The sequence below is a fragment of the Schistocerca cancellata genome, chromosome 3 (assembly GCF_023864275.1).
Source record: "Schistocerca cancellata isolate TAMUIC-IGC-003103 chromosome 3, iqSchCanc2.1, whole genome shotgun sequence".
NCBI lineage: Eukaryota > Metazoa > Arthropoda > Insecta > Orthoptera > Acrididae > Schistocerca > Schistocerca cancellata.
The window spans coordinates 149519635-149540478 of NC_064628.1; the positions used below are offsets into that span (position 1 = coordinate 149519635).

The window sequence follows — 20844 nt, forward strand, 5'->3', positions numbered from 1 at the left end:
TTGCTGCCAAAGGTGACAACTTCACATGAGGTACGTACACACACATTCCACCTATCCCCCGATCATTTATTCTTCCTATTATACAGAGTTATTCAGCTGTCCCTATCGGTATCGTTTTATGCAACCCAGAATGTTAAATCTGGCCCTCAAACACCGCGCGCCAGATTTTCGTATTATTTCGTCCGCTACAGGCCAACTGTTAGTCCTACAGAAAAAATGAACACGACATTTTTGTAGGAACTCTAGTGTACCTCCATTTTTTAATTGGGTGTTTCTCCTCAAAAGGCCGTAGATTTCGAGTTATTCAAGAATAAGGTGAAAAAGTGGCCTTCAAACGCACTCCCATTCCCTCACTCAGGTCTCCTTCCAACCCCTCCCCCCCCCCTCTACCTCCCTCTCAGGATTTCTAGTGTGTTGTTCATGGCGCTCCCTCCTACCACTGCAAAAAAATTTGCGACTGCGCAAATTATTTCCCACGTTCGACCTTATATGGCCTTCATTGATTAGCCTTGTTTCGCCAACGGCTTAGTCGAGCTCTTAAAAATTGTAAAAATGGCTTTTTGTGTGAATTTTACCTAACAGTTTTGCGAACTTTAATAGCATAAAATAAACAATTATATCGTTGTATTCGTCAGGCCTTCTGACAACGAGGCTACTGTGCTTGTAAGGTTTAGTTTGCATCTAATTGTCAAGTTTAGAAAAGTTGTTTTCCTTTCGTTGCCCTCACGAGCACTTTTCAGATAGTAACGTTAACGAAATATCTGGCAATAGTCCAATCAATACAGACCGGCAAAGGTCGAATATCGGGAATAGTTCGGATATTTTTGTACAGTGGTAGGACAGAGTGCCACAAACAACAGACTAGAAAAACTGGCTGATGAGGGATGAGAGTGCAGGTCGAGGTGCCTTTGGAGTCACTTTCGTACGTTTTTCTTGAATATTTCGAAAACCGTGGCCTCCAAGGAAAACGTAGCCCAGTACATAATTTAACTACATTACATTTTCTACAACTGGTCCTGTTCATTTTTGCTGTAGGAGTAATACACTACTGGCCATTTAAATTGCTACACCACGAAGATGAAGTGTTACAGACTCGAAATTTAACCGACAGGAAGAAGATGCTGTGATATGCAAATGATTAGTTTTTCAGAGCATTCACACAAGGTTGGCGCCGGTGGCGACACCTACAACGTGCTGACATGAGGAAAGTTTCCAACCAATTTCTGCTACAAAAACAGCAGTTTACCGGCGTTGCCTGGTGAAACGTTGTTGTGATGCCTCGTGTAAGGAGGAGAAATGTGTACCATCACGTTTCCGACTTTGATAAAGGTCGGATTGTAGCCCATCGCGATTGCGGTTTATCGTATAGCGACAGTGCTGCTCGCGTTGGTCAAGATCCAATGACTGTTAGCAGAATATGGATTCCGTGGGTTCAGGAGGGTAATACGGAATGCCGTGCTGGATCCTAACGGCCTCGTATCACTAACAGTCGAGATGACAGGCATCTTATCCGCATGGCTGTAACGGATCGTGCAGCCACGTCTCGCTCTCTGAATCAACAGATTGGGACGTTTGCAAGACAACAACCATCTCCACGAACAGTTCGACGACGTTTGCAGCAGCATGGACTATCAGCTCGGAGACCATGGCTGGAGTTACCACTGATGCTGCATCACAGACAGGAGCGCCTGCGATGGTGTACTCTACGACGAACCTGAGTGCACGAATGGCAAAACGTCATTTTTTCGGATGAATCCAGGTTATGTTTACAGCATCATGATGGTCGAATGCGTATTTGGTGACATCGCGGTGTGTGCACATTGGAAGCGTGTATTCGTCATCGCCATACTGGCGTATCACCCGGCGTGATGGTAGGGGTTACCGTTGGTTACTCGTCTCGGTCACCTCTTGTTCGCATTGACGGCACTTTGAACAGTGTACGTTACATTTCAGATGTGTTACGACCCGTGGCTCTACCCTTCATTCGATCCCTGCGAAACCCTACATCTCAGCAGGATAATGCACGACCGCACGTTGCAGGTCCTGTACGGGCCTTTCACGATACAGAAAATGTTCCACTGCTGCCCTGGCCAGCACATTCTCCAGATCTCTCACCAATTGAAAACGTCTGGTCAATGGTGGCCAAGCAACTGGCTCGTCACAATAAGCCAGTCACTACTCTTCATGAGCTGTGATATCGTGTTGAAGCTGCATGGGCAGCTGTACCTGTACACGCCATCCAAGCTCTGTTCGACTCAATGCCCAGGCATATCAAGGCCGTTATTACGGCCTGAGGTGGTTGTTCTGGGTGCTGATTTCTCAGGATCTAAGCACCCAAATTGCGTGAAAACGTAATCACTTGTCAGTAATAATATAATATATTTGTCCAATGAATACCCGTTTATCATCTGCATTTCTTCTTGGTGTAGCAATTTTAAAGGCCAGTAGTGTACAATTAAATTTTAGTTACCTAGTATCCTTCGTGGGGGTGGATTTGGCTGGCCAGCAGTGCAAAATAATGGAGCCGTTTGCACAGATAGTTAGCATGTTTTTGCCACTGGCTCCTCGCGGCACTGTCCTGTTCCAGATGTACTCGACACACCTGGCGCAGAAGGCGCGCGAACTGAAGCGCGAGAAGCGGATCAGCGACATGCTGCTGTGCCAGATGCTGCCGCCCAGCGTCGCCCAGCAGCTCAAGAGGACCCGGCAGGTAGGAGGCGCACCCGTGTGCTCATCACGAGACTCTCGCTTGTTTTGGCAGAACAGGGATGCTGCTCGCTATCCTCGGCTGGGAGTCGCCCGCAGAGGCAATCACTGCCCTCGACAGCTTCTTTTAAAGATTATCCCATTACTTTCCTTTATTTATACGAGGAGGTTCCCGCTGATATAGTAAGTATCTTTTACTTCTACTGCAGTATCAGGCTTCCTGGAGTGTTTTACGTGAATTATATTGCGGATAACTTCCAGACACCACCAGAAAAGAACTGCAACACTAAATAATAAAGTACTGTGGGAACTGAATGCATGTACTTGACTATACAGGGTGATTCAAAAAGAATACCACAACTTTAGGAATTTAAAACTCTGCAACGACAAAAGGCAGAGCTAAGCACTATCTGTCGGCGAATTAAGGGAGCTATAAAGTTTCATTTAGTTGTACATTTGTTCGCTTGAGGCGCTGTTGACTAAGCGTCAGCGTCAGTTGATGCTAAGATGGCGACCGCTCAGCAGAAAGCTTTTTGTGTTATTGAGTACGGCAGAAGTGAATCGACGAGAATCCGCGGGAAACAACTCAGTATGAACGTGACTCGCCTAAGGTGAACGTTTTCTGTGCCATTTCAGCCAATAAAGTTTTTGGTCCCTTTCTCTTCGAAGGTGCTACTGTAACTGGACTACAGTATCTGGAGATGTTAGAGAATTGGCTGTTCCCTCAGCTCGAACAAGAAGCACAACAATTCATATTTCAGCAGGATGGAGCGCCACCACATTGGCACTTATCTGTCCGTAACTACCTGAACGTCAACTACCCGAGGCGATGGATCGGCCGCCAGACAGCCCGTGACAGAGCACTTCATCACTGGCCTCCAAGAAGCCCTGATCTTACCCCCTGCGATTTTTTCTTATGGGGGTACGTTAAGGATATGGTGTTTCGGCCACCTCTCCCAGCCACCATTGATGATTTGAAACGAGAAATAACAGCAGCTATCCAAACTGTTACGCCTGATATGCTACAGAGAGTGTGGAACGAGTTGGAGTATCGGGTTGATATTGCTCGAGTGTCTGGAGGGGGCCATATTGAACATCTCTGAAGTTTTTGAGTGAAAAAAAAACCTTTTTAAATACTCTTTGTAATGATGTATAACAGAAGGTTATATTATGTTTCTTTCATTAAATACACATTTTTAAAGTTGTGGTATTCTTTTTGAATCATCCTGTATTAACCACTCACGCTGAGAGTAAAGATTCGAACGAAATGGACGGAACTAATTACACTGTGCAACATAAATAAAAGACGGCTTATTCGAAACACTGTAGTTCCCATCCATTGCAACCATAAGTCTGAAATTTGTGTCAAATGTGCGCATAACCCTCCTCTGTAATGGTGCAATAGCGTGGCGCCTGTGACGACACTCTCGGGCTCGAATTCAACAGCAAGGTGCCGACAAGTGCGAAAAAGAAGCCACGGCTCAGAAGTTTATGCGCGTGTAAGGTGGGTTGATGGTATCACATTGGCACCAAACTTCACCACTATTCTGCCCAAAGTCATCGTGCACAAGTCACATGATGGTGATGTCGTCACAGCCCCTCTTGCCCACATTTCACAACTTCTTTTGGCACCTCTGCAGTGGAGGTTAGATCCGCGACGCCCCTGGTTGAAATCAAGCGGCTTCCTTACGAGTGGCCGAGGAAAACATTCCAGACACACTGCTCCCACAATCTGCACGGAAAGGCCTCAGGTGGTGGCATTAATGTGCAGAGCCTAAAGTCAACCGTGACCACGACACAGGAAGACGCGAAATAGGGGGGATGAAATTGCACAAGTACCCTTTCCTGCCACAGATCACGTTTAAATTTCGTCGAATGGTTGTGAACGGCCCTTAGTCGTTTCAAAACGTACACGAGAGCAAAAATTGCAGTAGCGCTGCCTCCAAATGGGATGCAGCCCCACAACGTTCTTGGAGATGTGTGGAAACATCCGAGGATATTAGCAGTGTCAAAGTTTGTCAAGAATGTCTTCCTGTTGCTTACTGCACTGCGAACTGTAGTTTTCGACCGCTAAATGTATGGGAATCAGGTAAAGCGGTGGTTTCATTGGTGCCCTTCATACCACCCACTTTATACCATCCATTGAGGCCTCTTCGTACCGATTCGAATCGGCGGTGTCTGGAATGTTTTCCTCGGACTCTCATTAAAAAAAAAGCCGAGTGATGTCAACACTGGGCGTCGCGGTCCTGACCTCCACCTCAGAGGCGTCGAAAGGAGTACAGTGCGGGTAAGAGGGGGTGTGACAAACTTCCCACCACGTGAAACTTCCACAGTGGCTTCGGACGGGTTTGTGGTGCAGTTTGGGGCGAGTGTGTCATAATTAACCCAGCTAACAGCGCACGTGAACTTCAGAGCTCTGGCCTTTCGTTCGCACGTATTGACTCCTTGCTATTTGTAGCGTCGTCGTGCCCGAAGGTGTCGTGTCGCAGGGCGCCACAGTTTTGCACCCTTACTGTGCACCTTTGAGCAAAATTTCAAACTTCTGCATCGCAATGCGTGGGAATTAAAGGGTTTCGAAAAAGTAATGATTTAATTCTGTTGCGCAGAGTAGAATACAGTACCTGAATGGCCCGTGAATGCCAGCTTTCTAACTTCTCTTTGCTAGCATCTGTGATCTGCCAAATTTATTTTGTAAGTCGACGCCCTTTCTGCCGTCAATTAAACTAATTTTGTGTACAACTTTCGTCTGTAAATAGCGTGAACTTCGTTTTTTGTGTGCCGCTATTGAATTTAATTTATCGCACTTCCTGAATGGTAAATTGGGATGCATCTCAGTATTTGCCTAAACGAGCGTGGAAAACCGCTTAAAAAGCGCACTCGGATTGGTCAGTGTTACTAGGCCGCCGCGCAGGTTCACTTCACTTCTGGCAAGGTTGGCGCTGCGTCTTCAGCTATGTAAGAAGCTCGTCTGGCTTCCAACCTTACTTAGATGTTTTAAAATTCGTCTTAAAATAAATACCATATAGTGACTCATGAAGTTAGATACATTGTGTCATAAAATCTATTATGACACTCTTTTATAACTTGTTAAAAAGAGAAGAAAGTCAATTCTTACGCTAAATGTATGTACCTTCCGAAAATAATTATATACACTGAAGAGGCAAAGAAACTGGGACATCTCCTTAACATCGTGTAGGGCCCTCACGAGGACGCAGAAGTGCCGCAGCACGACATGACGTGGACTCGACTAATGTTTGACGTAATGCTGGAGAGAACTGACACCATGAATCCTGCAGGGCTGTCCATAAATCCGCAAGAATACGAGGGAGTGATCTCTTCTGAAGAGCACGTTGCAAGGCATCCCAGATACGCTCAAAAATGTTCATGTCTGGGGAGTTTGGTGGCCAGGGGAAGTGCTCAAACTCCGAAGTGTATTCCTGGAGCCACTCTGTAGCAATTCCGGACGTGTGTGGTGTCACATTGTGCTGCTGGAATTGTCGAAGTCCGTCGGAATGCACAATGGACATGAATGGGTGCAGGTGATCAGACAGGATGCTTAAGTACGTGTCACCTGTCAGAGTCGTATCTAGACGTATTTGTGGACCCATATCACTCTAACTGCACACGTCCCACACCATTACAGAGCCTCCGCCAACTTGGAACAGTACCCTGCTAACATGCAGGGTCCATGGATTCATGAAGTTGTCTCCGTACCCGTACACGATACAATTTGAAATGAGACCTGTCCGACCAGGCAACATGTTTCCAGTCATCAACAATCCAATCCAATGTCGGCGTTGACGCATCCAGGTGAGGCGTAAAGCTTTTTGTCGTGCAGTCATCAAGGGTACACGAGTGGCCCTTCGGCACTGAAAGCCCATATTGATTATGTTTCGTTGAATGGTTCGCACTCCGACACTTGTTGTTGGCCCGGCATTGAAATCTGTAGCAATTTGCGGAACAGTTGTACTTCTGTCACGCTGAACGATTCTCTTCCGTCGTCGTTAGTCCGGCTTTTGCAGGACAATTTTCCGACCGCAGCGATGTCGGAGATTTGATGTTTTACCGGATTCCTGATACATACGGTACACTCGTGAAATAGTCGTACGGGGAAGTCCCCATTTCATCGCTAGCTCGGAGATGCTGTGTCCCATTGTTCGTGCACCGACTATAACATCATGTTAAAACTCACTTAAATCTTGATAGCCTGCCATTGTAGCTGCAGGAACCGATCTAACAACTGCGCGCCGGCCGGAGTGGCCGAGCGGTTCTAGGCGCTACAGTCTGGAACCGCGCGACCGCTACGGTCGCAGGTTCGAATCCTGCATCGGGCATGGATGTGTGTGATGTCCTTAGGTTAGTTAGGTTTAAGTAGTTCTAAGTTCTAGGGGACTGATGACCTCAGAAGTTAAGTCCCATAGTTCTCAGAGCTATTTGAGCCATTTGAACAACTGCGCGAGACACTTGTCTTATATAGGCGTTGCCAACCGCAGCCCCGTTTTCTGCCTCTTTACATATTCCTGTAATTGAATATGCATGTCTATATCAGTTCCCTTGCCACTTCAGCGTATTTCTACAAAATAATTGCTCCCAAATGTCAGACTTAGCATTTGAGTAGAAAAATATGCTGACTGCAAGTACGGAAAAAGGAATAAAAAGTACACCGGTGTGCAAAACTTAGGGTGGAAAATTATTTTCGCATGACGTGTCCCTGACAAATAAGATAGCTCTATGAAACGCACGTAGGGCAGTAGTACAGTTTCACAGTAACGTTGATTGGTGAGTGTAACTAGTTCAAAGATATGGAGATCAGTACGCCCATGTAACAGTAAGCTCCCCGCCCCCCTCCTCTGTGCACCATAACACGTAGACCACCAAAACGATAATATTCGACAATGCTGGGCATACCTTTAAACTGCGAGAAATGGGAACGCATAACGCATCTAGGATCATTGTCGAACATGATTGCTGGTCCAGTTGTTGTGGTGTGGGAAGGCATAATATTGCATTGGCTTACTGACGTCCACACTTTTGAACAAGGTAAACCCGTCGGCCAGCGTCATTATGACACTGTACTCCTTTCCCTTGTACGTCTTTTCAGTGGTGTAATCGACCCAGACTTATTTCTTTGTGGATGACAATGCACGACCGCATCGCACAGCACAGCTCTTGGAAGGAGACCATATTCAACGAATGGACTAGCCTAACCAACCCCCGACTAATCCTGTCGATCACGTCTAGGATGCATTGGGGAGACGTATTGCAGTGCGTCCACGTGCACCAACGACCATCCAGCAGTTGTCAACCGGAGTGATTGAGGAGTGAAACTCCGTACCACAAGAACTCCGTACCAACCTTGCGGCTAGCATAGAAGCACGTTGCAGAGCATGTATTGCGTCTGTGTTGATCACACACGCTATTAAGAACCATGTTCCACAATTTACAAGGTCCCGCGGACACTTCAGTGCACTTATTTTCTTTGAATAAAACTGTCATTACTGTTCGCCTCTTGGAAATATGTTGAAGAGCAAGAATTGACGTCTATGGCGATCACACATCCCATTAACAACCATAGCCCACCGTTTGTAATGACCAGGGGACCAACATAAATCACGATGACTTCAGTGTAATTATTGCCTTTGAATAAAGTGTCATTTCTGTTTGTCTCATTGCGTATTAATTTCAGTTATCTTCTGTACTATACTGCAGCAATTCTCTTTTTGTTGAATGGTCCAACTTTCATAGAGCTATGCTACTTGGCAGTGGCATATCATGAGAAAGTTACTTTCGTTCATACTTTTTTGCACACCAGTACTGAGACCAGATAATTTGGATTTTGAATTTGTATCTTCCCTTTTCCATTAGTTTACTGATTTTTTTTCTTAATGGTATACTAAGCTCATTTTACATAAAAACGTACCTTTTCTGAGAAGATGCGGACAGTTGGCTTAAATATAGCTGGTTTCCATTAAAGGGAAAGCTTAGTTGACCATTTTCCTTCTTGTTACTACTGCAACTCGGAGTTGGTAGTGTCTGATAACATCTGTCGAAGAAACATTACATTCACAGGGCTTTTAATGTTTATGTAGACCATAGAAGCAAGGAAAGCTTGGTGCTGTTACTATACATGGTATATCTGTTGCAGGTTCCGGCGGAATTTTACGCAGCGGTGACTGTGTACTTCAGTGACATCGTGGGCTTCACTGAGATAGCAGCCATTAGCTCCCCTCTTGAGGTGGGTCCCTGTGTGCTTGCAACGTATCACTCAGAAAACAATTTACTTCTTTCCAAAAACGCGTGTTATTATAACAGAACCGCTTGTTTTATTACAGGTAGTCACTTTTCTGAACTCCATCTACAAGCTGTTCGACGCTCGCATAGAGTGCTACGATGTGTACAAGGTGGAGACCATCGGTGACTCTTACATGGTGGCATCTGGGCTACCCGTCAAGAATGGTACGGCACGATCCTTGCAGATTATGTGTACGTAATACGACATTACTTAACAATAATGAGCGGAGGAAAGAGAGTACTCCAATTCTTCAATTTTACTCCAGTCTTTCAAGCAATCTTATTCCTTCTCATATTCTAAGGCCTTAGCTGATCGTCGAATAATGATACATTTGACTATACGCAGCTTCTTCATCAGCTTTCTTTAGTAATTCGTCTCTAGTTTTGTTGTTATCGCTACGATCATCCGCAACTGCTGAGCTAAACAGTTCTTCCTTAACGAATTTATTCCAAGTCGTGCCTTCGCCGAATGCAGCGATTCGTTTGCAAACCTCTAATCCTCAAGTCGTTATCAGCCAAATTAGCATTCCATAAAGCCTTACAGTGTTAACCCACTACGGAGACAGCGACTTAAACCACTCCCTGGCAAGGCTGTTAAATATTGTCAACGTAGATCTGTACCTTCTCCACGCATAACTAATCTCACATAGTGATGCCACTAGTGTCCAAATGCAGCAATAAATCAGATCAAAAAAGCCCTTAGAAATGCGTGCCTACCTTAACCAAGGCCTCAGCAAGGCAAAATATCAAGATTAAGATATGGGGTTGAAGACGACGTCTAACCAGTTTCAGAACGGGATCCATGGATTTATTTGTTAGCTAGTTGACGGTCTACTCCTTTTTTTATCTGGAAACAGTTTAAAATTTCTGTGTAGAGTTCGGTTTTCATTATTTATATTTCAATTAAAGAATTATCTTGGCTCCAGGTCTAAAAAATATCGCTCATTTATACTAAAACGAAACAGAGATTGATCGGAAACAAGTTATTTTTTTGGAAAGTTTGTTGAAAACTTAATTCTCGTCGTCGCTGTTGGAACACTTTTAGGATGTAATTGTAACACTATGAAATGATCCTACTAACATCAAATCCTGAATGTTCATTAATATCCATCATTCGTGTATTAATGCTTCGTTTTATAGCACATACACGCGTGATATAATTAAATTACTGCCAATGGTTAAACATTTCGTGTCAGTATGGATGTGGATAGTTTTAGAAACTGACAAACTGACGGTGTCGCCATGGGTAGCCCCCTGTCTCCTTTGGTCGCCAACCTTTTTATGGAGGATTTTGAAGAGAGAGCGCTTGAATCAGCTACCCTGAAGCCAACAGTTTTTTTTTTTTTTTTTTTTTTTTTTTTTTTTTTTTTTTTTTTTTTGGCGGTATGTGGACGACACTTTCATAGTGTGGCCTCATGGAGAAGATAAATTAATGGAGTTTCTACATCACCTCAACTCCATTCATAGCAACATCCTGTTCACCATGGAAATAGAGAAGGATGGTTGTTTGCCTTTCTTGGATGTCCTGGTTCGAAGGAAGAATGATGGTTCTCTAGGGCATTCAGTTTGCCGGAAACCCACTCATACTGATTTGTACCTGCAAGCATCGAGTTGCCATCACCCATCGCAAACCATGAGTTTGCTTAAAACGCTTGTTCATAGAGCTCATACTGTCTCAGATCTAGATAGCTTATCTCAAGAACTCGCCCATCTAAAGACAGTATTCAGCGAAAATGGGTATTCCATCCGGCAGATTAACAGGGCACTAACAGTTAAAACTAAGAAGCAGGAAGTGAATAAAGAGGAGAACATGCCGGAACAATCTTTAGCTTTTCTTCCTTTCGTTGGCAACACTTCGTTTAAAATAGCAAGAATCCTCCGAAAATTTCAGGTAAAAGTGGTTTTCCGCCCACCATCGAAGATTGCCGACCTTGTGGGATCAGTTAAGGACAATCTGTTACTACGAAAGGCCGGAATTTACAAGATACCATGCCAATGTGGTATGGCTTACATAGGTCAAACCACACGCACCGTGAAAGAACGCTGCACTGAACATCAACGTTACACCCGCCTTTTGCAGCCAAGCAAGTCCGCTATTGCTGAACATTGTATTTCTACTGGACATTCAATGGAGTATGAGAAAACAATGATTTTGTCCACAGCAACGTCTTTCTGGGACTCCATTATTAAAGAATCCGTAGAAATACGACTGGCGGAAAATCTGTTAAACCGTGACAGCGGCTACCAGCTGGACAGTGCATGGAATCCCATCATCTCCACGATTTGCTCAAATCGAAGACGACAGAGTGCGTCGACGGCCGTGGCAAACAGCAACGCAGAGGGCGACTGAGTTCCGCTATTGCACCAGCGAGGGCGCTGCCGGCGGGCAGTGTTGGTTCAACTTTCAAGTTTTCGACGCATGCGCAGAATAGTTACAGTACGCTATATATTGCGGAGCGGAGGACGTTATCGCCCTCGCCCCCCCTTCCATCCTCTTTCTTCCCCACCTCCCCTCTCTTTGCCACCTTCTCACCCCCGCGTCCTTTTACATTTCCCTCCTCTGCCTCCTCTCATTCCCTCTAGCGTCTGCCCTTCTCCCCCTTTATTAGTCCTCTCCCTCCTTGGTTTCCACCCCCACTTTTCGTTTTTTCCTCTCCTCCCTCCTTGTTTTTCCCCCTACTCCAGGTCCCCCCCCCCTATCTGCCTTGGGTCGGGAGTGCCATCTTTGTGCCGCCTTTTTCGTGCAGTGTTTTACAGTGTGTTTTTCCAGTTGCGTGCTCCTTGTTGTGTCTTTTGGGACGTGTAGCGAACAGCCATCATACTGTCGCTGGGTGTGCTTTTATTACTTGCGAACAGAAACCAGACTGTCGCCATGTTTTTTTAACTGTGTGTCTACTGTGTTACTTGTCTGAGTCCTGTGTCTTTTATCTACATTGCCACCCCCTTTGCTTTCTGTTTTAACTTTCCGCAATTTTACGCCATTTTTCACTTTACATCGCCATTTTATCGCCTGTTTTTTCTTGTTTCTTTCTCCTTCCTTTATTTAAAAAAAGTCTGTAGGCTGTAGAGCAGCGTAGTAAGCTGCTGCCGACCCGCCCCCTTCGGGGGGAATTGAAAATCAATAAAAAAAAAAAAAAAAACGTTATCGCCAGTCTGCGACGGCTCACCTGAAGATGACTGGCAGGTGCCCAGTTGAAATATCGTGCGAAGTATTGAACGACGACCGGCTGCAAGCCCGAAATTTGTTTGAACAGTTTTAGAAACGTTTTAATTATGAAACTTCCTGGCAGATTGAAACTGTGTGCCCGACCGATACTCGAACTCGGGAACTTTGCCTTTCATGGGCAAGTGCTCTACCATCTTTTTTTTTTTTCTGAGCTACCGAAGCACGACTCAGGCCCGTTACTCACAGCTTTACTTCTGCCAGTATCTCGTCTCCTACCTTCCAAACTTTACAGAAGCTCTCCTGCGAACCAGGAAGTTTCATATCAGCGCACACTCCGCTGCAGAGTGAAAATCTCATTCTGTTTTAATTATGATTTAGTAGGCTGAATAATTAATTTAAAAAATCCAGACAGACCTTTCCATCGCTAACTAATGTCGTAATTTACAACATGAAAGGAACTCGCAAAGTAAATATAGCGTTAAATTTCTAGACGCACAACTAGTTATTTCAGAGGGAAGCGTGATGTCTGGAACTGGGAGAAGCGCTCACACTAGTAAAAATTTCACAGCGCATTGCAGACGATACATACTTCAACACTAGTTTCAGAAAATAAACTGAAAGAATAGGTATGCATCATTAAAGACACTGTTGGAAATGTATGGTTACAGAATTTATGAGATGAAAGGATATGTTAAGTGTTTGTTAACGATGAGGTCATCAAAAACTGATCCATCCAATAATTCAAAGGCATTTGTTTTGGGAAACCATAGGAAGGATAAGCCTGTAACATCGACCCAGTACTGACACCCTTCCGTCATATAGCAGTGTGCTGTGGCGTTTCTCACTTAACAGCATCACTGTTTCCGTCGTACTACGGAACTTCGCCGCATATTTAGTGGTGGTGAGTAAGCAGTGTTTGTCTTGGCCCTTTGAAGCAGTAACACTCAGAGCAGAATATAACAGGAGCCATACAAACGTCATTACTAGTTTTGTACAAGTCGCTACCGAATTTAAACCTGCACTATCAGTACCAGGAGAATGTGAAGATTTCTCGACCTAACAGCTACAGACAGTGCCTTCATGTCGAAAGTGCACTTGTTTTGCGGCATAATCTCCTCGTTTCATTCATCTGGACGAGAAGACCATCAAGAATCGTTAACTATTGGGTAACTTCGTAATCAACGCGGAGAATAGCTTTTGCATGCCAGAAAACACTTACATCACACGTTTCTAGTAGATTGCGAAAGATCTTGCCCCCCTTCTAACAGCCGTGTACCGCAAGTTTCTAGAGGAACGGAAGGTTCCAAATGATTGGAACAGAGCACAGGTAGTCCCAGTCTTCAAGAAGGGTCGTCGAGCAGATGCGCAAAACTATAGACCTATATCTCTGACGTCGATCTGTTGTAGAATTTTAGAATATGTTTTTTGCTCGCGTATCATGTCGTTTCTGGAAACCCAGAATCTACTCTGTAGGAATCAACATGGATTCCGGAAACAGCGATCGTGTGAGACCCAACTCGCTTTATTTGTTCATGAGACCCAGAAAATATTGGATACAGGCTCCCAGGTAGATTCCATTTTCCTTGACTTCCGGAAGGCGTTCGATATAGTTCCGCACTATCGCCTGATAAACAAAGTAAGAGCCTACGGAATATCAGACCAGCTGTGTGGCTGGATTGAAGAGTTTTTAGCAAACAGAACACAGCATGTTGTTCTCAATGGAGAGACGTCTACTGACGTTAAAGTAACCTCTGGCGTGCCACAGCGGAGTGTTATGGGACCATTGCTTTTCGCAATATATATAAATGACCAAGTAGATAGTGTCGGAAGTTCCATGCGGCTTTTCGCGGATGATGCTGTAGTATACAGAGAAGTTGCAGCATTAGAAAATTGTAGCGAAATGCAGGAGGATCTGCAGCGGATAGGCACTTGGTGCAGGGAGTGGCAACTGACCCTTAACATAGACAAATGTAATGTATTGCGAATACATAGAAAGAAGGATCCTTTATTGTATGATTATATGATAGCGGAACAAACACTGGTAGCAGTTACTTCTGTAAAATATCTGGGAGTATGCGTGCGGAACGATTTGAAGTGGAATGATCTTATAAAATTAAGTGTTGGTAAGGCGGGTAACAGGTTGAGATTCATTGGGAGAGTCCTTAGAAAATGTAGTCCATCAACAAAGGAGGTGGCTTACAAACCACTCGTTCGACCTATACTTGAGTATTGCTCATCAGTGTGGGATCCATACCAGATCGGGTTGACAGAGGAGATGGAGAAGATCCAAAGAAGCACGGCGCGTTTCGTCACAGGGTTATTTGGAAAGCGTGATAGCGTTACGGAGATGTTTAGCTAACTCAAGTGGCAGACTCTGTAAGAGAGACGCTCTGCATCGCGGTGTAGCTTGCTGTCCAGGTTTCGAGAGGGTGCGTTTCTGGATGAGGTATCGAATACATTGCTTCCCCCTACTTATACCTCCCGAGGAGATCACGAATGTAAAATTAGAGAGATTCGAGCGCGCACGGAGGCTTTCCGGCAGTCGTTGTTCCCGCGAACGATACGCGACTGTAACAGAAAAGGGAGGTAATGACAGTGGCACGTAAAGTGCCCTCCACCACACACCGTTGGGTGGCTTGCGGAGTATAAATGTAGATGTAGATTAAATGAATGTTTTTTTTTTTTTTTATGACTGGCCACATGATTCGACCCCTCGTTGTGATAGCAGCTTCATTTCTGGCGTGACGTTGTAGTGCTAAGTTCATCCACAGCAACAAATCGGTGCAACAGATCAGTTGAGGCTGCCCTAAACAGTGCAAATATTGCTGAGAAATTCTGTTTGCATTTTTCTTTGGTCAGTAATCTACAAATGTGGCATCCATCCTGCATAAAGCATTCTCCTAGTTCACATTTCATGTAGCCTGAACGGTACACTCTCTCCTAGTGCTCCTGAGACGTAACTGTTTTACGTATCTTCGATCGCTGATCATCCAGTACCACGCTGTACACTTTCTTGACGTTTTTATTTACGGCTGCCGGGGCCGAAAGTCCTAACGGGAAACTTTTTCTTGAGAATTATGGCCACCCTCTAATTCTGCCGCCCTTTCTTAACTGTTGATCATGAAATAGTAGCCTTCTTACATACCTTTCGATTAATTTCTGTTAAAAAAGTGGTTGTACAAATAAAACTACTTTGCACGTAAAACATTTGATTTACATTACTGCATGACATATACCAACGTAAAACATAATTAATGTTAATGCCATCTGTGTAACAAAGAGTGAAATTTTTACCTTCCCTCGTAGATCTACCATTAATTTACATTACCCAAGGTAACAACAGGAAACATCTATTGACATGTGCAAGGGGCGTTTTGATGAAGTTGTGCAATTGTTCAGGATCGCTTCCAGACATCCCACTGATATACACATCTTTGTCAGATAAATACTTCTGTCCCATCTGTTGCCTACAGTTTCTCTTTTTTTCTTTTGGATCCGCAGTTTCCAGTCAACATGTGACAAAAATCAACCCTTTGTCCCGATCCTGAATAACATGTAATAAAATGTGGTCGTTTTTCACTGTACAAGAGAGAATAAATTGTTAGCGCCACTACAATATTAGAAATAGAACAAACTTAAAACGTGATCATCAAACCAAATAGCGTAGACAACAAAAAATGAAGTCGAAGTCAAGGAAAAGATACTGCATAACAGGTTACTGCAGTATCACTTTTGACAGGAGACCGGTTAAATATATTGTAGTGGTTCAAATTCGTAGCAAAGGGCTCGATACATAACTTCTTGTAGGTGATATCTCTCTTTTCCATTTCATGTTGTTCTTATTTTCTTATTACATGTCTTAGCAAGGAATCGTCACAATGGAAGCATTAACTGTCACAACATGTGCTTTGAGTGGTGATGATCCCCCTGGAACGTCAAACAGAGACAGTGAAGTGTAAACGTACTGTATGGAATCGTGGGTGATTAGTTCATCGATCTCCATAGCTAGCCGCTGAACTGGAGCACGCTTTTTGCAATGTGTCCAAGGCGAAGTTGCACAACTACCGGAACGTGCCTTTACTGGAATGTCGCACAGTTTCAAGATAACAGGACTCTTTCATTTCATGTTTGGCGATGGTCTTCCGTAATCGTCTTCATGCTACCTATCCTGATAAATGTATAGGAAAGAGAGGACTATTCCCGTATCCCGCCATTTTCTCCATTGTTGAGACCATCGTATGGGATCTTGTTTTGGGAATAGGGTAAGGTCCGATTCCACCCGTCTGCTTTGGCCAATGGCGTTATGTTAGGACTAAAGGAGATGATTTACCGTAGTTACTAAAACAGTCACAGACAGTATTTAATAACAGGCCAACTACACACTTCAAGATGGCGACCACAGCACAGACCACCATGCTCAAAAACAAACGTAAGAAACACGCAAATTACTTCAGCCAGCAAATAAAATGATATTTACGGGATAACCACGGGAACAAATTACAAACAAAAGTTTATAAAGGTAAGATAATTCGCGAGCAACCTAAAACTCCAGAAACAGGACACGCAAATTCAACTAGAATAAACGAAATATACCTAAAGCAAATACAAAGCTGGAATCGAATAATTCACTTTACCTATAGCACAAGCGAAGACAGCGATACCAGAAACGCCCCTCACTAAAAAATATGATAATCTATAAATTATACACACGAATTAGTCTAGAATAAAAAAACCGAACATAAAAATACAACAATCGCACAACTGTAATCGATTTTTTCCCTTGACCTATATGGCTCAAACGAAGACAGCGGTACTGGAAATTGAAAAATCGAACCGTGAGAAGCAATATCGCAATTTTTGTTACGTCTATCAATTGATACTAAAAACAATCCCTGGAAAAGAAAATAACGAAACAAAAATTGAAAACCACCAATGGAAATAAATTTCCCTTCCAGGAATAAAATATATACTTAAATGAGATAACAAATATCACAGAAACGTACTTAAAAAGCGTAGTCGACTCCAAACTAATCTAGATTATCCACTAAATATACTACAAATATACATATGCACATACACACAGACGAATACACATAGAGACATGCAGACTCGGACACACATGCGCGCGGGTGTACGTGAAACAACCACACCTCACAAGTTCTTCCTGTGTAATGACCAGGCTGTGTGTGTGTGGGAGAGAGAGAGAGAGAGAGAGAGAGAGAGAGAGAGAGAGAGAGTGCGCGGGTGTACGCGAAACAACCACACTTCACAAGTTCTTCCTGTGTAATGACCAGACTGTGTGTGTGTGTGTGTGTGTGTCTGTGATAATGACCGCCGGCCGGAGTGGCCGAGCGGTTCTAGGCGCTACAGTCTGTGTAAGGGGTCCGCAGGCCCTTACTACTAGGTTTGCACTCACACAGGTCGACAGGGCAACTATCGATAGTGTGTCGGGTCGCGAGAGCGAGAGTTGAGTCAAGTCAGTGTGTGTGTTGTAGGTCCCCGCGAGGCGGGCAGAGCTGAGCAGAAGCCAGCAATTGATAGAAATTACCGACAAAGGGAGTGGCCATCGTCGCGGTCCAACCCCTTTGTGTTAGTATTATGCGGGAAAGTGAGAAAGTATAATTAACAGAGTGATTCAGTGATATTTATGTGCCGTTATTGAGATTCCGCGTCTACCGCGCCGGCATTATTTGGATTTGCAGTGTTGGATTGCAGTGTTGGATTGCAGTGATTGGATTAGCGTGTGACGATATTGAATAAAGGAGAAGCCTGTGCTGAGATTAGCCGTAATTAGAAGTGTATGACGAAGGCAGTGGCTGTCCTCCTTTTCTTGTGTTTTTGAGACGAATATAGATCTTGATTAGCGAAGCTGTGTTGGTGTTCTTCTTGTTACCAGGCATTTCATTATTACAGCATTTGAGAAGGACAGAATGGAATGTAACAACTCCTGAGCAGTCCATTCCGATTGCCAGCCCCATTAGGTACACGGTCACGTTAATTAATTATTATCTGGGCTGCTATCAGATCCCGATCGAGCGGGAACGTAAAAGAATCAATAAAAGGGAGTGTTACATCTGGAACCACGTGACTGCTTCGGTCGCAGGTTCAAATCCTGCCTCAGTCATGGATGTGTGTGATGTCCTTAGGCTACTTCGGTTTAAGTAGTTCTAAGTTCTAGGGGACTGATGACCTCAGAAGTTAAGTCTCATAGTGCTCAGAGCCATTTGAACCATTTTTTTGTAGTAATGACCAACAAAATAGTGTTTTAACTTCGTTAAGTGATCCAGTGGCCGCTTGAATTTTTGGTTTTAGCTAATAATTTTGCGAAGTTTTGTTGGAATTGGTATTAGTTGTGGTGTAGTAGTATTAATACAAGTAGTTGCTTTCTTAGTAGACAGAGAATTTCGAGACCGCTGTTGTTAGTTCCATAAATAGTTCTGCTGGTGTAAATGACTTAGGTAACGTAGATGTATAGTTTTTTTCAGCAACTGTAAAATTTTACTATGGGTGAGAAGTGTGGGCTCTGTCATAGGTTTGTGAGTAGTGGGTTACGGTGTGGGATTTGTTCAAAGCATTTTCATTGGGAGGAATGCAATGGGGAAGCCAGTGGGCATTGTGGCGAGATCCTCTCCTAGGAAAGTAGAATCTGTAGTAGAAATAAGTTGGTAGAAGAGTTGGAGCGTAAGATCTGTGCCCTTCAGGTGCAGTTACAACGCGCAAAGGAGGAACTAGATAGGTTGAGGAAGGTAAAGGGTGGTGGGGAATGGGAACTGGCAGTTGGCAAGAAGGCAGCTAGGAGGAGGAGGAGGTATTCAGATAGTTATACTTTGCGTACATGCAATAGATTTGACCAGCTGTCAGAGTTCAGTGGAGAGGAGCCTCCTATAGCTGCAGATGAAGGGAAAATGCAGCAGTCCTCAGCAATTAGGAGGCCTAGGTCAGTTGCAAAGTGTAACAGAAAGATTAAAGTTGTGTTGCTAGATAGTTCACACGGTAGAGGTGTGGGCCAACAGTTGCAGGAAGTGTTGGGGAGTGAGTACCAGGTCACCAGCATTGTGAATCCTAGTGCAGGGTTGGCTCAGTATAGGGGGGAGTTATGTAGGAATTTCATGAAGGAGGATCAGGTAGTGATAGTGGGTGGAGCAGGGAACAGTCTTGATAGGGATGGGGGAATATGATGTAGGTGGTGACCAGGTAAAGATAGCTACTCAAATTGGTAGCTCTAACGTGCACTTCGTGCAACTGTTTCAGCGTCATGATCGGCCTCATCTTAATGTGGCTGTTAGGTGCGTTAACATGGGGGTGGAGAGGGCGCTCAGGGCAGAGGGCATGTGTCATATTTCAGTGGTGCCAGTTGGGTCTATCAGTAGGTCAAGTTTCACTAGGCATGACCTGCACCTCAATAGGGTGGGGAAGGGGAGGCTGGCGAAGCTTATAGGTGACAGTGTAGTGGGTGGTGGTGGGATCACTCATGGAAAAATTCCTGCAGTAGTTGATGTTAGAGCTGCACCTTTTTTAGATTGAAGTCAGCTGATAAGTATATCTGCATAAAGGAAGTCCCTCTAACTAAGGGCTCATCTTCAGAGGATGTCATGTTTCCAAGTAGAAAAGGAATGAGCATATTTCATCAAAATATAAGAGGTATTACATATAAAATTAGTGAACTGCTTATAGATGTTGACTCTGAAATTGTTGGTATATCGGAACACCACTTAAATAGTTTGACAATTCAGGGGCTTCCTTTACCAGGATAGAGATTACCTGGCTCTTTTTCAAGGAGTCTCTTGTGGGATGGGGGAGTGGCTATGTATGTAAAGGACGCTATACCATTTGAGTCCATAGACGCATCATCAAACTGCACTGAAAATATATTTGAATGTTGTGCAGGGGCAGTTGAATTTAGTGAAACTAAACTTCTAATTGTTGTTGTTTATAGGTCCCCTAACTTTGACTTCAGAGCATTTTAGCTCAAGCTAGAGAGAGTTCTTGATTCACTTTATAGGAAATACCAGAAATTAGTTATGTGTGGTGATTTCAATACAAATTTTGTATACGATGGTGCAAGAAAAAAGATTATGGTAGATCTACTAAATTCAAATGATCTTATGCAGACTGTATTTCTTCGAATTAGGGTGGAGAGGAACAGTAGCACAGCCATAGACAATAATTTTATTCGTTCTTCATTACTAGATGGGCATTCTGTTAGTAAAAGGGTGAATGGCCTTTCAGACCATGATGCACAAATTTTAACGTTAAAAGGCTTTTGTACTCAAACAAATGTCACATATAATTACAAACTATGTAGGAAAGTTAATCCAACAGGAATAGAGAGTTTTTTAATCCTTATCAAGGATATAGTGCTGATAACTTTGGTGATAAATATAACGCTTTCCTTAACACAGTTTTCATGCTCTTTGATAGTTGCTTTCCATTAGGACGTTCTAAACTGTGTAGTAGCAATAATAGGCAGCCTGGGTGGCTGACTACTGGGATAAGGATGTCATGTAGAACAAAGTGGGAATTATATCAAAAAGTTAGATGTTGTCACGATCAAGCTACAGTAGCACATTGCAAACAGTATTGTAAGTTATTACGATTTCAAAGAGTATGTGGTATGCAAATAGAATAACTAATTCACAAGATAAAATTAAAACCATGTGGTCAGTTGCTAGGAAGTATCT

General features: G+C 43.8%; 1 protein-coding gene across 2 annotated transcripts in view; it reads left to right on the forward strand.

Moving 5' to 3' along the window:
* Nucleotides 1-20844, forward strand: part of LOC126174770 (receptor-type guanylate cyclase gcy-19) — a 492286-nt gene that overhangs the window by 350311 nt on the left and 121131 nt on the right. The window contains exons 8-10 of one of the 2 annotated variants that reach the window (XM_049921109.1): nucleotides 2588-2710; nucleotides 8852-8941; nucleotides 9039-9189. In XM_049921109.1, the coding sequence (XP_049777066.1) occupies nucleotides 2588-2710; nucleotides 8852-8941; nucleotides 9039-9189 (364 nt within the window). The remainder of the gene's footprint in view (nucleotides 1-2587; nucleotides 2711-8851; nucleotides 8942-9038; nucleotides 9190-20844) is intronic. The other variant, XM_049921111.1, reaches the window with a different exon arrangement.